The sequence below is a fragment of the Balaenoptera physalus genome, assembly GCF_965194825.1.
Source record: "Balaenoptera physalus genome assembly, chromosome: 7".
Lineage (NCBI taxonomy): Eukaryota > Metazoa > Chordata > Mammalia > Artiodactyla > Balaenopteridae > Balaenoptera > Balaenoptera physalus.
This window is the reverse complement of record NC_138886.1, coordinates 11,709,715-11,727,516: the sequence shown is the minus strand read 5'-3', so window position 1 is coordinate 11,727,516 and position 17,802 is coordinate 11,709,715. Positions and strand designations below refer to the sequence as shown.

General features: G+C 42.8%; 1 protein-coding gene across 11 annotated transcripts in view; it reads right to left on the bottom strand.

Moving 5' to 3' along the window:
- Positions 1–17,802, bottom strand: part of DENND1A (DENN domain containing 1A) — a 533,368-nt gene that overhangs the window by 145,858 nt on the left and 369,708 nt on the right. For all 11 annotated transcript variants that reach the window (XM_082467741.1, XM_082467740.1, XM_082467739.1 and 8 more), the window contains one exon: positions 2,868–2,993. In XM_082467741.1, coding sequence (XP_082323867.1) covers positions 2,868–2,993 — 126 coding nt within the window. The remainder of the gene's footprint in view (positions 1–2,867; positions 2,994–17,802) is intronic.

The window sequence follows — 17,802 nt, the reverse complement described above, 5'->3', positions numbered from 1 at the left end:
AAACCATCTAGATAACATGATGAGGCTTGGTCAGAAACTTTCAGGCCCTCTGGCTTCCCTCTTGGCCTTACAGAAAAAAGCCATTCTAGTACAGATAAATCAGACCAAAAGCACGAGAAGTCTGCCTTATTTCATTGATTCTAAGACACAAATTTCTTCACATCTTAACATCTCTGAAATCTGGATGTCCTACAACTGATGGCATCCTTCAATTATAATTGGCAGCACCCTTTCTTAATGATACATGCAATAGTGGTACATCTTATGATGGAATGACAGCTAAAATTCAATGAAATGTACCATGTTTACAACCAAACTCATCATCCTATCCTCAAAATGCTACTTTTAATGGCTATATAATATTCTATCATATGGATATATTTTAATTTACTTAACCAGTTGTTTATCATTATGGACACTTAGTCCGTTCCATGTTTTTACCATTATTAATCTGCTACTGGGGACACCTTTACTTCAAGCTTTCCCTTTTTCTACTATGGGCATCATCATTCTCTCCCTGATCCAAATCTTGGGAGACATTTTGACATTTCTTGCCCCTCATCTCCCATATTTTTTCTATTTCTAGACTCATCTAGTCATTTCTTCTTCGTGGTACCTTTTCCCGGTGTAACCACTGAAGGGCTTTCTTCTGAGTTCCCCAACCGTCCCCTGGTCTCTGCTTCCAGTTTCCTTTTCAGTCCAGCACTGGATTACTGGTCAAACATGACTTCAGTCACATCTCGCCTCTGCTCACACTCCTAGCCTACTAGCCAAGGCTCTGTCAAATCTGGCTCCAACCTTTCCTGCAGCCCCATCTCCCCACCCAAACCCATGATTCCAGACAAAGGGGCCATGAAGGGTCCTGCCTCCAAGCCTTTGCTCACTCAGATAACTCCACGCCCACCACAGGAAGGGATGCTGCTGTCTTTCTTTTTGCAAGTTTCACCTTTCCTATGAGAGGTTTTATGGCTCACTTGCTCCTTATAACCATCTGGAAATGTAGAATGATAGGTATGCTTATTCTCATTTCACAGTGAAGAAACTGAAGTTTAGAGAGATTAAGTGCCCAAGTACAGAGCCAGGTTTTAAACTCCAGGACTTCCATCCTTAAATCCGATGCCTTTGAGAGCCAAGTGCAAGTACAACCATAAACGTCTCTGGAGGAGCAACTTTTGCCCAGATCATATACCCAGCAATACGTACCAGACTCAACAGCCTCTGGATTCTAGACGTATACATGACAACAATGATGTCATTGTAAGAGTGGAAATACTTCATGTCTATCAGTTCCCAGCAGCCTAAGGAAAGGACTGGGCCAGTTGTCCCATTCTCACTTTAAAGATGGGAAGAAGACAGAATTTTCCTTGAATTATACCAGCTCTCAAAACAGCACTGAACCTGACTGGTTTGGACAGGTCAGGACAAAGAATCAGAGCCATCTGTCTTGGAGACAAGCAGGACGTGAGAAACTTCCTTTAAGCTGAAGGGCTTTTTAGGACCTAAGGGAAGTATTTCTTAGGAAGGAAAAAGAGTGCATCCCTTCTATTACGTGACCATGACATTGCCTGAAGCTGAGGCAGCCTAGCGAGTCAGGCCCAAGTGCTGGATGGAAGACAAGGAACAAGGTGGCATCAGGCTGCTGCTCCCTGAGCACCCACCGCCCCAGCCACTTCACAGAGCACGCGCCCTGGGTGAAGGGAACACAAGGTGTTTGCTACCACTCTGTGCTTCACTTACACACGCAATGGAGTCATAATAGTGAAAAAGTACTTAGCAAGGTATAACTGTGGCTTATGAGGAAGCATGGTCAAGATTCACTGTCAGAGTTTGCACATGAAATGCACTGCCTGATATCTACTCATCTTCTGTCATTTAATCTAATAAAATGCTATGGGTTAAAACAAAAACAAGCATCCTGACCTACAGGCAGTGCGACCTGGGCTGGTCCCTCACAGCCACTCTGACTAGGCGGGTGTGGCTGCCATCTCCGCCTGTTCAGGATGAAGGGAGCTCCGTGCTCCCTAGAGAAAAGGGCTGTCAGCAAGGTCCCCTCCAATGTCTTCTCCTATGCAGCGACCCAGGTCCCTGGGCCAATTTTCCATTCTCCTTGGCCAAGAGGCTACGAGGAGGCAGATATCCAATGAAAGCTTCTCACTGAAGCTGGGCGAGCTGGTAGCTTCTTTGGTTTTAGGGATGACCTGGTGTCTTCATATCCGCACAATAACTAATCACCTCACGGATGAGGCCACAGAGGCTCAGAAAGGTTGAAGGGCCATGGAGGCAGAAGACATTATTCCCCAGTCCTCAGTATACTTTGTAGTCAATACATCAAGACCACTCTGGGAACCTCTAAGAAGTGAGCCCCCTGGATGCCTTGCTTTCTCAAGTGTGGAGTAGAGGTCCCTGTGCAGGAAAAGGGCGGTGAGGCACAGTGGGAAAGCATGGGCACTGGGCCGACCTACCTGGCCCCTCCACTGGTCAGCAAGTCACTGCTTCTGTGAGCCTCGGTTTCCCCATCTGTCAAGTGGAGACGATCACTGCTACCTCACAGGCTTACTGGGACTCCTCCGTGAGAGCAGGTGTGCGTGCAGTGCTGAGCGCTGTGACCCACAGAGGCTGCTACTGACCAGGGAGGGGAGGGGCCCTAACATCCACAGGAGCAGAGAGTGCGTCACACAGGGCAGCTCGGCTTCCTTGTGCTAAGAGGTAGCGCGAGGGGAGGACACTTCCCCAGCCCTCCAACACACACACACACACACACACACACACACACACCCTCTTTTGGTGAATTCAACAACCAGATGAATAGCAGGTTTCCTGTGGTCCTGACCAAACATAGATTCGTGACATGCCAAGAAGCTACTCACCGGCTCTATTTTCAGAGCGTTTCGGTAGCTGCCGAAGAAAGCGGCCTGGGCCTTGAGGAAGGCTCTGGCCACACCATCGCCAGTTGTTGTGGAGACCTTCTTTAGCCGGTTCTTCAGTGAAGAGATCTGGTGACACAAAGGAGACAGAGGCTGAGGGCAGGGTCGGAGGAGGATGGCTGGCTACACCCAACACACACAGAGCTCTAGAAAACCCCCGGGATGGGGATGGATTTGACACATCACCTGCTGGGAGAACAAACACACATTCAGTATTAGGGCAGGTTTTTGAAATTTAAATAAATCTTGCTCCTATTAGAGAGTATCTAATAAAAACAAAAACAAAACCACTTTCTAAGCAGTTTCAATGTGCCAGGTTAATTGCTTTCACATAAATTTTCTTACTTAATTCTTTCAACAATCCTGTAGGAAAGGGATTGTGCTCCCATCTTCCAAGGGTGAAACAGTCTCAGAGAGGTTATACTACATGCCTAGTAACAAACCCAAGAAGTGACCAAGTTGGAATATTTTTTTTTTATTATAATAAAGCTCTAACTTTATTTTTTTTTATTTTTTTGTTGTTACTGTTTTTCTTTTCTTTTCTTTTTTTAATGCTATTCTTGTCTGCTTACATTCTTTTTTTATGTATGTATGTATGTATGTATGTATGTATGTATGGCTGTGTTGGGTCTTCGTCTCTGTGCGAGGGCCCCCTCCAGTTGTGGCAAGCGGGGGCCACTCCTCATCGCGGTGCGCGGGCCCCTCACCATCGCAGCCTCTCTTGTCGCGGAGCACAGGCTCCAGACGCGCAGGCTCAGCAACTGTGGCTCACGGGCCGAGCCGCTCCGCGGCACGTGGGACCCTCCCAGACCAGGGCTCGAACCCATGTCCCCCGCACCGGCAGGCAGACTCCCAACCACTGTGCCACCAGGGAAGCCCCCAAGTTGGAATATTAATTGAAGTCTTTTAATCTGAGCCCAAGATACACAAATTTTTTTAGTTCCAATTCCATTTCCTCTTCAGATTACTTACAAATATTAGAAATAAATGGCTTATTTATAACAGATTATAATATATATTATCATATACCTCATACTCTAAATATATATTTATTAAATGTACTATAAATTATATATTTATTAAATATATATAAAGTATATATAATATGTATATTATTATAAACCTCATATTCTAAAGGAATAGTCATTACATAGACTTACAGAAACACACTTATATAGCTTATAGATAGGCACCCAACAGATTAAAACAAAATAGACAAGAAAGTCATGGCAAAGCAAAAAGGGAAACATGAGAAGTTGTGAGATTCTCTGGGTCCAAAGCAGTTGCACACATGAACACAAAATTTCCTGAAAGTGAGAATGAAAAAAGATTTTTTCCTATGAGTCCTCAATGTAGGAAAGATTGTGTGACATGACGGTTGTTGCCCTCAACATCAGAGACAACATTAAGCTTCCTGGTCTGTTTCCAATATGCCATCCATCTCAGGAAGCCATATTGCACAACTTCCGGGCACACCACTCACACTATGTTCCATGTGAAAAGTGTCCCTGGAATTGTGCAACTTGGTAGCCTTGAGTCAATGGTGATACAACGGTGAGCAAAACCAGACAAGGGTCCTCCCCTCATTAAACTTATATTCTCGTGAAGAAAATACCAATACATATGACATTGCTACCATGACAAGCCTGTGATAGAGCTCACCAAGGAGGTCAAGGAAGGTTTCCCGGAGAGAAACAGGCTTAGACTGAGATCCGAAGGATGAGCTGAAGTAGTTAACTCGCGAAGAGGGAAAGGAACAGTGTACCAAACACGGGGATCAGCGAAGAGGGAAAGGAACAGTGTACCAAACACGGGGATCAGCATTTGCAAAGACACTGTAGTGAGGAGGAGTTCAGAGACTAGGGAGAACTGTGGCTTCAGTGGAGAGAATGGAGAATATGGCTTAGAATGAGGATAGAGGGAAAGGCAGGGGTCAAGAGCTGTGAATACATTAAGAAATTTTTTCCTTCATTTTGAGATAAATGTAAAGCTAATGACTGTTTTTAAGCATGTAGGTGACATATGAAGGGCACATTTCAGGAATCTGTATGGGGCTTAGATATAGGACTACCTAACAGCCTGACACTATTTAAGGATAAAATTTAGGGTAAAATTTAAAGATGAAATAGGAAATTAGATGCAGGTGGTCCATGAATCATCTACAAATTTTTAATATGAATGAGTAATGATCATTTTTCTGGGTACAGGCTTTATAGCTATCCTCAGGTTCCTAAAGGTGCCTCTGAACCTAAAAATATTAAGAATCTGGGATGGATTACATACACTCTTGAAATGCTCCATGGACATTATTTCTTATTACCAAGCTTCTGATAAGGGGTTTGTAATAGCTTATTAAGATATATTTTACATATTATAAAATTCATTCATTTAAAACATATAATTCAGTAGTTTAGTACAGTGACAATGTTGTAGAACTATCACTATTATCTAATTCCAGAACACTTTCATCACCCCAAAAAGAAAACGCATCTTATTGGCAGGTACTTCTCACTCCCCACTAATCCTGCTCCCCTCCTCCCTCACCCCAGTCCTAGGTAACCATTGATCCACTTTCTGTCTCTATGAATTTGCCTATTCTGGACATTTCTTACAAATGGAATCATACAATAGGTGGTCTTTTTTTTGTGACTGGCTTCTTTCACTTAGCATACTGCTCATTATAAACATGTTTCATCCACATTGTAGCACTTATTAGTACTTCCTTCTTTTTCACAGTTGAATAATATTTCATCGTATGGAAAGACCACATTTTATCTCTTCATCAGCTGATGGGCACCTGGGTTGTTTCTACTTTTTGGCTATTATTATTAACGCTGCTAAAAACATTCATGTATAAGCTTTTATGTGGAGACAGCAGAGATTTTGAGGCAAGAAACCGAATGGCAAAAATCCTCTTTTGCCAGATCTTTTAAAATAAAAATAATCCGTGTTTACTGAGCGTAGGGGAAGAAATCCTGTGCTGCTGCTCAAGGGGCGTGCCACATGCTTGGACAATCTAGTGAGTGAAGGTGGGATGATCTACTTCTCGGCTAAGTCAGAAGGGACGGGAACATGCGGTGAGCGGGCAGCCAACCCCATCTCCACTCAGAGGTGGGCCAAGGAAAACAATTTTCCTCTGGAAGCAGCTTGGAGTCTGTCATGACACCTGGGTGGAAATATTTGTTTTATCGTGACCACCCCCCCCACCCCATTCTGGCACACATGCGCCCCAGCACCGCAGTGGTGAGAGCCCACGAGAAGCAGCGCAGGCCACTCAGTGCCCCGGCAGTCTGTCATGGACCTCCAACTTGAAATAGCAATGTGAAAAAGAAACATGCTTTATTAAAATGTTAAAAATATTGCCCACTTCCCACCCTCCAAACAATAAAATTCCTGCCTTTCCCGGGGACGAGGGTGACATTTCCATCCTTTGAAACAGTACAAGCCAGTGTCTCTCTTTTGTCTCCTCAAAGCCCTTGGGCCACCTGTGCCGCAGATTATTCCTCACTTAACCTTCCCTGGCCTTTTGCTTTCGTTCAGGAGGTGTTTAATTACCTTGGACTCACAAGGCTGCACTTCAGGTGTGCCTCTCCTAATGGCCTCATTACCATTTTACACAAAGAAGTCGTTGCTGATTGTAACTAAGCAAATAGGAGTGTGTGCCTTCCTGCCTGCCCCAGCTGCTCTGAAACCAGCCAAGTGGTCCTGGGCTCTTGGTGCCCCTGTGACCACTCAGGCCAAGACTTCTGAAGACCTCTCCTCACCCTACAACAAGGAGAAGCTTTTGTCAGCACTTCAAACTTTGAAACTTCAAGTATATGCACAACTGATAACTGGTGATAGCATACTGTCCTTTAAATAAAAGTGAGGAAGGAGACTCTAAGGCGTAAATAACCCACAGTCATACATCTGAAACCCAACCTGCTCTGAGTGCTCCTGGGGGTGCTGGTCAAATCATTAACCTCAGGGATCATCAGGCATAATTTGGGGGGACAGAAAAGCCAGCGAGGGTGGCTTCCTCCTTTAATGAGGTATCAGGAGGGAGACAGAAAACGAAGGGAAGAGAGTACAAAATTGAACTTGTCAGCATCTTAACTTCCCTCCTCCTCCTCTTTTCCCATCTTGGATACCGCAGCATCATCCAGCCAGTCTCCTAGGCTAGATTCAGATGTTAGATTCCATTCTTCTCCTTCCCTTCCCACAACCATTCTCTACATCTTACCACCCTCTTGCCAATATATCCTGAATCTCTCAGTGCCCATGACCTTGGCCCTGTGCTGCCCATCTTCTCTGGCCCAGATCAGTGGAGTAGTTTCCCAGATCAGATGGGCTCTCTGTCTTTAGTTTTCCTTCAATGCCATCCACCCATAGCTGTCCTAGTATTCTTGGAAATATATGGATCTGATCTCTATTAAAATCCTTCAATGCCCCCACCCTTGGCCATCACCACCTGCAGGAAAACGTCCCAACTCCTCAGAGTAGTCTGTGACGCTTTCCTCAGCTGGTCTCGCTTCCCTTGGCCCCCCTTAATGGGTATTTGACTGACACTGAATTGCTATCTAGGAGCATATACTACCCTCCAACCCAAACACGTGCTGACAACTCAGATGGAGTTGTCCCTTGTCCCTTTCTGTCCTACTTGTGAACATCTATCTACCCTTTGAAAGACCATCCAAGTGTCCATGAGTAGGGGCCTATTAGGTAAATTATACCACATCCTTGAAATATTGCATAGCTGCTAAAAAAAAAAAAAAAGTGGCAGTACTCTGTGAACTAACATGAAAAGATGTCCACAAACTACACCCAAATGGGGAGAAAACACAAGTTACAGAGCAATGTATATAACATGAATCATTAAAATATATATATATATATATATATATATATATATATAAAAATCATTTATATATATGGATGTTTACATATATGTAGTAAGAATCTAAAATGCCATGTATCAAACTTTAACCATGTAGGGATGCTTTCACTTTCTATTTTATGCACTTCTGATTGTTTTGATTATGCTTTATAAAAAAGCATGTTACTTTTATAATAAAGAATTTAAATGAGGTATTTTTCTTTAATAGTCAAATTAAACATTGCCTTGGGTTAAGGGAAAGAGGGAATCCAAATGTCCCCTCCTTTGTGAAGCCTTCCCTGACCACTAAGACAGGCTTAATGACGCCCTGCCTGGGCCCCCTTGGACTGCGAGTTGTCAGTGAATTGTAGTGTCTACTACCTTTCCTGCTAGACTGTGAGTTCCTAGAAGGGCCAGCAGTGGTCCAGCAGTACTTGGCCCAGTGTCATCATTCAGCACTTTTTGCTAAATAAAAGAACAGATGAGCGAGTGTTTTGACATCTTAAAAGGCATTTCCAATGGCCGAGCCTCCGTGCTTGGAGGAAAGTCTAGGATCACATTCTTCAGTGAATGATCATTGGAAGAAATGGTCTCAGTTGGGAAGGACGGGGGGAGAAATTGATACTCATCCATTTCCCTTTTGCAGAAGGTCATCACTAAGATGCAACCAAAATTGCAAGGAAAATGAAGCCCTGGTCGCTGAGTGAATTAAAGTGGACAACGGGGCCAGTCTTACACAACACTGCACGTGCCACATGTCCAGTAACATACGCAGCGTTCCCCACCCCATCCCGCACCCTCTTCCTGTTTGCCCTGGTCACTGCAGGCTCTGCCTCTGGGGTCTCTTGGCTTCACTTGCTCCTCTATCCCCGTGCACTCCTCAGGCAGTAGAGTGTAGAGCTTGAGTCACAAAAGCCAAGTCTAAGATTAGAAATCAGTCTTCCTTACTTTCTTAACCTTTCTGAGCTTCAGTTTCCTTTGCTGTAAAATGAGGTATTTGTAACATACATACATTGTGAGGATTAAAATATAATGGATGTAAATGGAGAACAGACATAAAAAACTGCCTGGCTTTGTGTTTTGTTTAATTAGTACCTGGACTACTGCACCAGTCTTTCAACTGGTGGCCCTTCTCCTATTTTCTTCCTGGTCTAATCCATCCTTTGCACTTTGAATTATCTTTCTAAAACGAGAGGTTGAATCATATCACTTCCTTCTTCTAAAATTTTCAGTGACTCCATGGTGCTAACATATAAAGTCCAAGTTCCTTAGCGCAATATTCAAGGCCTTCTATGGGTTTGGCTCCAGCTCTGTTTCCAACTTTATCTTCTACTCAATCTCAGAGGCCTCAAAAATATCCCTAAGCCTGGGATACTCTTTATCTCATTCTCTAACAAAACTCTTCTATTAAAAAAATTTTAAAAAGCTGCTGACTTTCTGTGATGCCCTGTCAGAACAAATAGCTCTTTCTCCGGGCACACTAGTCTGTTACTTTGGTTGAGACCTAATCTTTGCAGGCCCCATGCTGGAGATTTGCTGGGAACAGAGCTGCATATGATCAGGGCCCAGCTCCCGAGGGCTTGCAGTCAAGCTCCCCCAGACCAGCCGCAAGTTAGCTTATTACTACTTCAGAAGGGGCTCTCCCATTGTATTCATCATCATATTTAGCTTTTTTTGTATAACCAGCAGCATACATATCTTCCTTCCCGCTACGATGAAGATAACCCTTGCAATTTATACCACTCAACAAGTATAAGATTGTTTCTTCATCACTTGGTTGCAATTTGTAGGGGGAGAGGAGAATAAGGACGGCATGCTATTCACCTAGCCACCTCTGAGACACTCCTATCCACCTCTTTCCATCAGTGCTGGCACCTTAAGATCTTTCAGCAGCTTCCCTGTTGCTCTGAGGATAAAGACAGTCCTAGCCTGGCCTGCAAGGCTCCAGCCTTTTTCAGATCCGAGGCTCCTGCACCCCCTCCATGGCTTCGGCCACACCAACGGGGTTCCAGTCGCCCTGGCCTCTATTATACTCCAGGACCTTTGGATAGGCTAACTCCTCTGTTTGGAGTGCTCTCTCCACCATCACCCCCTTGCCTAGCATTCAGCACCGTGCAACAGGCCTTTCCACAGATAATCGGTCACCTGTGTTGTCCAGTGTGGTGGCTGCTATTGAGCACTTGAAATGTAGCTGCTTCGACTGAGGAACTGAATTTTATTTCATTTTAATCAATTTAAATTTAAATAGCCACATGTGGATAGTAGCTACCATACTGGACAACCCAAGGCCCTAGATCAACTACTATTCATCCTTTAGATCTCAGCTCAAATACCACTGCCTCGGTCTGACCCCCTCAGATTAGGCCAAGGTTCCCTTGTCATATACTCTCCCTGTGCCTTTCCTCCAGAGGCAAACAGCAAACTGATGATGTATTATGTGACAGTCCATTAACGTCTGTCTCTTCCATTAGACTGAAGGTTCTAGGGAGGCAGGGACCATGGCCACCCTCAGTGCTGGCACAACACTGCAAGTAGAGATATAGCTCTTCTCAAACTCTGACTCAAGTCAGCCTGGGCAGGGGGTCCGCTTGCATTAACTGCTCAGTGTCAGAACTGAAGTTAAAAGTTTTTTTTTTTTGACAAATTAGACACCTGCAGCAGCTGGAAGGGGGGCAATAGAATTACTTTCTCTCCCCGTTTAAAAAATAGCCCTTAAGGACTAAGGCAAATTGATTCTTCCTTTCCTGAATAAACTAGACATCAAGGCTTTGTTATAAGATCTCCTGGGGAATGTCTGGGTCTGGAGAGGGGAGGAGGAACTATTGCCTTGTTTTCCCATCCTCAGGGGCATGTGTATATTGGCTCCTCTGCTACCTTCACGTGGGCAATGAAATGGCATGGTGCATCTCTCTGTGCCTTAGTTAGTTCTTGCCTAAATTTGAAGCAAAAAGCCTGATATGTAAAGGCAATCTCACCCCACTCTCTTTCCCAGTAATAGTTTCTGAGAAAACCAGGAATTCATCAGGAAAAAGGAAGAGGAACTAGTATTTATCAAGCACTCTACTAGATACCAAAAGCCATGGTAGGTGTTTTCATGCCCAGCACTGTATTAAAATTTCAGAACAAGTGGGCCAGGCAGGGACAGTTATCCCCACTATACAGATGAGAAAAGTGAGCCTCAGCCCCATCTCACACAGATAGTACAGCAAGGGGCAGAGGCTAAAGTCAAGCACCAGTCTGTCTTACTCCAAAGTCTGCGCTATTCCATTAATTCTTACTGCTGCCAGGATTTCTTAGACCAGCAAATTAGATTTGTCCACGATACTGGTTTATTTTTTTTCCACAACTTAATATATCTCCATTATTGCCTCCTTTCATTCCTCGCTTTTCTGTTTCTTACTCGAGAACATGGTTGTACCTTGACCTCGGTTGGCTTTAATTGCTTCTTCTGCATCCGATTTTCCCCTCAAAGAGCCTGGTTCTCCATGGGGGTGTGGGGGCTGTGCTGGTTATGCGGAGCTCCAAGCTGGGGCTGGCTATGACCCCAGGGGCCCAGGTCTTTGCTCCCTCTGTCTCTCCTGACATCTTGTGGGCCGAGTATTAAGTCGCAAAGTTAAGAGGTGAGCATTACAATTCTAAGCAGCTTTTTGTCAGACAAAAGGATCACTTTTCATTATGTGAATGGCTACTTCACTACATGTTATAATGGCTTTGTTGAGCATCCTGAGAACAAACTATCAAGTCCTCAGGATGACATTCTTGGAGTAAAAAAGTACAATTTTAAAACAAAAAGGTCCATTTCTACTCTCTGCCAAATAAAGCTCAGGAGGAGTCTTGCACTCACAGTGCACTCCAGCCCCCTCCCTGCCTGGTTAATCCCAGCACCTCAGCATTGTAAATGGAAACACACAGGAGCAAAGATTTTTGCATTTTTCTATCTATTTGTAATACTCATCTTCCTCCAAACACATTTTTCTTTTTTTTGCCCGAAGTGAAATTGTCTTTGTTTTCCCTAAAAAACAATTTAGTTTTAACACACCACACACACACACATAGACACACACACACACACACACACACAATTAATGCAGCTGAACACTAAAGAAGGTTACAAGACTTGAGCTCAAAGTAAATGTGTATTTATAATATTAGGTGGTCATTCAATAAAAAGATTATTTCTATCCATATATGTTCATGCACGTATGCCTGTGTATGTATGTATCCATGGAGTATTTTCAAAGAAGGGTTTTCTCCCCCTTACTTCTGGCAGTTTAGGTTTAAAGGTCAGATTTAAACTATCACCATGTTTCACAATGCAATCTGTGCAGTGCCGCGTAATGAAATGGTTCAGTAAAGGTGCTCGTGGAAATTCTTTTAATTAGGTCTAAGGCTTTTCAGTTGTCAACATGAATAAACCAAGAACCAGTCTCTTGCAAACACAAGGCACAAAATACAAATGTAAGTTACCTTTGAAAAGACAGATACACACTTGTAAAAGGAAAGTTATAATGCATGCTTTTTTACAACATATACTTCAATTTTTTAAAAAAAAATACCAACATCTTTCAACAACAAAATGGACTGCAGATCAACAATAAAGCAGTTACTCTATAATGAACCAGGACACTAATGCTTGCTTCTAATGAAAAGTATTCGGAGGAAGACTAAAGTTATTCATAACTAAAAATGTTTACCAAGAGACTGACTTTCTTCATGAGCAAAAGCCACCTTTCCATTTAACTATAATTAATCCTACAGATCAGCGGTCTTTCACTCAGACATGTGAATGTCCCATAATGACTCCTGCAAATTGAATGATATCGATGAAAAATGCACCAGAATGCACTTTTGCCTTTAGCATTATCTGAGGCCCAAAAGATGAGCATATCACAGTAGGAACATCATCAAGACTCCTGCTTTTCAAAGCTGTGTTGACAAACTAAACTATTTAGATTTGGAATTCTCAGCTGTCAGCTCAAAGCTGAATCTAGGGATTGAAATTCACAAGATGAAAACTGCAAGAAGATGGTCGGTTGCTTTGGGAAGTTGGATTGTATTTGCATTGAGCTTGATGGAAAAAGCAAAACTAAATAAATGATTCCAATCACCACCAATAGTTCAGATTTAGATGGATACAAAGGTGTTCATAAAAGCCAATCAGCTGGCCTGAGACTTGATGTGGAACGGGACAACCCAAATGGAGCAATGGCTGCATGTAATGAACATGTATAATAAATCCATGCATTGATCAACCAATGAATGTATGTCTAGCAAACCCTGAGTTCAGATTCTGACTCAGCTGCTTGCTATTAGCTGGATGTCTTTAGGCATCTTATTTTCTTCTCTTCATTTAACAAAAAAGGGGTAAAGTACCTCCCCTTCCCCTCAGGATTATTATGTAGATTGAATGTCAAGATTTTCAAAGCCTCTCACACAGTACCTGGCACACAGCAGGAGCCTAATAGATGCTGACTATTCTTCCACATTAACCCAACTCCAAAGCCAAAACTACCCAAGCCATTATTTTAGCATAAAAAAGAATAATGGGCTCACAATTCACATTTTCTGGGGCATCAATGACTGAAATGTCACTCATTATGCTAAGCCTAGTGGGTTTATCTAGTGACCCAAACTTATGTGTATTTGGGAGTTAATGAAGTGCTTGGTGTTTACAAAGATAAAAGCAGGATTCGTCTCAGCAACAATCCTGGGCTGAATGGATATAGATTTCCATGCTTAGGGATGTAGCCAGGCTGGATCCATGGTGGATCACATGGATACATCCACACAGAGTGAGATATCTCCCAAGGGGATCTGGGCATCTCCACCTCCTCAGGGGAGAAAAAAAAAACAAAACAAAACAGGAAGGGGGGTGGTGGGAAGTGTGTATAATAGATGTGTTTCACAGTGTCCCTGCTGTGATGAACAACTTGATCCACTTACAGTTCCAAACACATGATGCATAAAAGAGCTGACAGAAATTCAATTCTTGCAAAGAAAAGCATCTGCTCTCTAGTGGGAACGGCCAAATATTAAGCAGTTTTAAGGCAGGGCAAAGACCTAGAGGAGCACACTTCATTATCTAGATAGCCAGAGTCAAAAATGCAGATCACAAATGAACGAAGAAGTAGCCGAGATTCCAAGCATTAATTACCCAGAGTAAAACGATTCAAGTTAAATCTTTGTTACGACAAATATTAAACCCAGCTGTGTTTATGTAGCAGTTGTGAAAAAGAAGGAAAAAAAGAAATCCGTGTCTAATATCTGCGAGCTCTGCCAGTTAATTGAATTCGCTGGCAGCACTTCCCCTATCACGAGCCAAACATCCTCAAGGATAAAACGTAGCTTTTAAACAGACCTGGGGAAAATGGAAGCAAGAAATTTCAACCAATAAAACACAACTCTTTACTGGTATAAAAGTAAAGTAAAATTCAGTAATGAAAGGAAGGAAGTCTCTTAAACATTTACTGCATTCCAGAGCCTGGAGTTGCGGTTTATTGCTGAGGTCTCTGCTGATGTCCCACAGCGCTCCTGCTCCAGCATCTTTAATTAAGTCCCATAAACTCCCATAAAATACTCGATTGTTGACAAATCATACACACACACACTCAGGGCAAGGCCCACTGGATCACGATGATCCTTTCTTTCCTACATGAAATTTAGAAGTCACGGAGTGGACACTGTCATGGAGAGTGGTCCAACACAGAAGAGAGACCTACAGACAATCCCCTAAAGCATGAGGGACGAATGACTGGATAATGATGATAGGTGATACTGATAAGAATTCTCTTCAGCAAACTGTCCCCTAACCCAAGTCCAATATCAGATTTGGGGTGGGGAGAGCTTGGCTAGATTCTAGGAACCAGAGAAGCAACAAGAGGTTGGGTCCAACATTCCACCCTTAGTCTAGTCATTACCTGACCTAACTACCTCAGTTGATTACCCACTGCCCAAAATATGAAGTCCAGACTTGTTTTTATGACAGAAGACCATTTCCCATCTGGTCCTTCCCATCTACTTCTTTGGTCTCATCTTTTGTCCCTCCCAAACACACACCCTGTGCTCCAGCTGGACTAAACTATTATTCCCTGCCCAAACGCATTATACTTTTGTTCACACCTCCAGCCTCAACGTATTCCATTCCCGCCTCCCAGTATGCTCATCTCTCCTTTTCCAGGAACAGTGACTGTTTCTTGTACATCTTCATGTTCCTATGGTCCAACACACTGAGCACACATCCAGAAAACTTTGGCTGGATAAATAATCTCCAATCCTGAACTGGCTATTGATTTGCCCTTTTGGGACACTCTGAACCAGAAGCGTCTGCCCTTTGGGACACTCTGAATGGTTCCTGTGGATAGAAACAAAGCTGCTGGTATAAGTGGGTAGGAGAGTGGCAAGAGATGTGCCAGGAGAGGCAGGCAGAAACTAGATTATAAAAGGCCATATTACGGAGCTTGAATTTTACCCAGAGGAAAATGAGGAACCATTAAAGGGTTTTAAGTTGAAGAGTGACATTCATGTTCCAGATTATGCCTTCATTTACAGCAATAGAGAATGGTCTGTGATTGGAGAAGTGGGGGCAATACTGGCAGCCCAGCCTTCTGTTACCTCTTCTACTAACCAGCCAGTGACCTCACTGGGAATAAGGTGCATGTCTTAATCATCTCTGCATCCACTATACCCAATACAAAGCCTGACACATAGCAGGTGCTCAGGGAATGCCTGTTTTGGTTTCTTTTGTCTTTTCTGGCTTTACTGAGGTCTAACTGACAAAATTATACATATTTGAAGTGCACAAGGTGATGATTTGATAAATGTATATATTCTGAAATAATCATCACAATTAAGTTAATTAACATATTCATCACTTCACACAGTTACTTTTTCTTTGTATGTGATAAGGACACTTAAGATCTACTCTCTTAGCAAATTTCAAGTATGCAATAGAGTATTACTAACTACAGTCACCATAATGTACATTAGATCCTTGGAACTTATTCATGTTATAGTTTGTAACCTCTGACCAACATTTCCCCATAGGAAATACCTGTTGAACGAATAAACATTCTATTAGAGAATACTAACAATATATGTTTTAACGTGGCAGAAGGATCAATTCCACAAGGGTACTAAGTCTACAAGGCCTATACACATAAAGAGTTACATAAGATACTCAAGACAATCAGAGCCCGCCCATCTCCCCACTCGGCATTTTTCTTCCTATTGGGATTTTAAGAATGGGTTTTTTGCAAGGTTTACTATTAGCTCAGACATTTCCCGGGCCAGACTACTAAGCCAGACAGCCTGTGATGTCTGGTCCCTTGCTTCTGGGATTAAATGCATTGTTGACTCACAAGGTAGGATGGCACACCAGCACCTAGGAGGCCCTGGAGCAGCATCTCTAGAGTCTGAGGTTTCCGGGCCTTGGAAAAAACATGGCATAGAGAAGGTCCAGCCAACAAAGCTGTTAGCAATGGCCCAACAAAGCAAGGCCATCTCTGAGCAGACTGCTCTCTCTCCAACCAGCATGCTAAGCGGGGGTACTCGAGAGGAGAGGCAGCAAGCAGGCTCCGGGCTTACTTGAATCTGGGCCCTCCCGAACCAGTTTTGCCTTTGGACTCCCACAGACAATCAGCTACATGGTATAGCCCAATTTTAATGTGATTTGAACCAGTCCTGAGGTCGCAATTAAACAAGATGCTGTCATTCACTCAGTGAAAATTTACTGAGTACATGCTATATATTTAACTCTGGGGCAGATATAAACGTAAAGAAGGAAGAGCTTTTAGTCCCTACCCTAGAGGGGTTGGAAGAGAGGACACAAGAAGACAAAAATAATTCCGATATAACATGACGAGTGCTGTAACAGAAGGATGTGTCATGTGCTTTGAGAATACAAAGGATAGAGCAATCAACTACTGAGGGAGGGTCAAGGAAGACTTTACTCTAGAAAGACCAGAAAACTGATTGGAGTTAGAAGAGACTGAAGACAGGAATGTAATTAGGAAGCCACTGTCCATTTCCCAGTTTCACAGCACAGAAGAGAAGTACAGGGTCCAGATGACTGCTGGGCCTCACACAGGTGACTGGGATAGCTACACATGCATATAGTTTCCACCAAAAAAAAATTATATGAATTTTAAACAATTTTTCAAAAGTAGGTGCTAACTTTCATGTTACTGATAAAAGTGAAAACTGGTATAATCTTTTGGCAGAGGTGGTAGTATTAAAAAGCATGTATCAAAAGCCTTAAATTTTTATATAAATTTTTATATGATTCAGAAATTCTACTTCTAGCAATTCATGGAATTCAAGTAAATGATATAGAGATTTAGCTACATATATGTCCATCATACTGTTGTTTAAAAGAATACAAAACTTGGGGGACTTCTCTGGTGGCTCAGTGGTTAAGAATCTCCCTGCGAATGCAGGGGACATGGGTTCAAGCCCTGGTCTGGGAAGATCCCACATGCTGCAGAGCAACTAAGCCCATGCGCCACAACTACTGAGCCTGCGCTCTGGAGCCCACGAGCTACAACTACTGAAGTCCACGTGCCTAGAGCCGTGCTCCGCAACAAGAGAAGCCACCGCAATGAGAAGCCCGCACACCGCAACAAAGAGTAGCGCCCGCTCGCTGCAACTAGAGAAAGCCTGTGAGAAGCAACGAAGACCCAACACAGCCAAAAACAAATAAATAAATAAATTAATTAAAAAAAAAAAAAGAATGCAAAACTTGAAATTATCAGGTCAAATATATTATGGTATATATCCATACAATGAAATGGTAGTTCACACATTAAAAGGTATGAGTTTTAATGATTAAAATGGTCACAATAATATCAATGGGTTTTCCTTTTTTTTTTTTTACTGTGTTGCAGAGTAATGAATGTATTATACTTTGTAAACCAGTATTATATGTATATTATGTATATTTAAGAGTTTCATGAATTGATGCTTACCCATATTATTTGAGATATACTCTGATATTCCTTGTTCAACTCCATTTAAAAAAATGCTTGC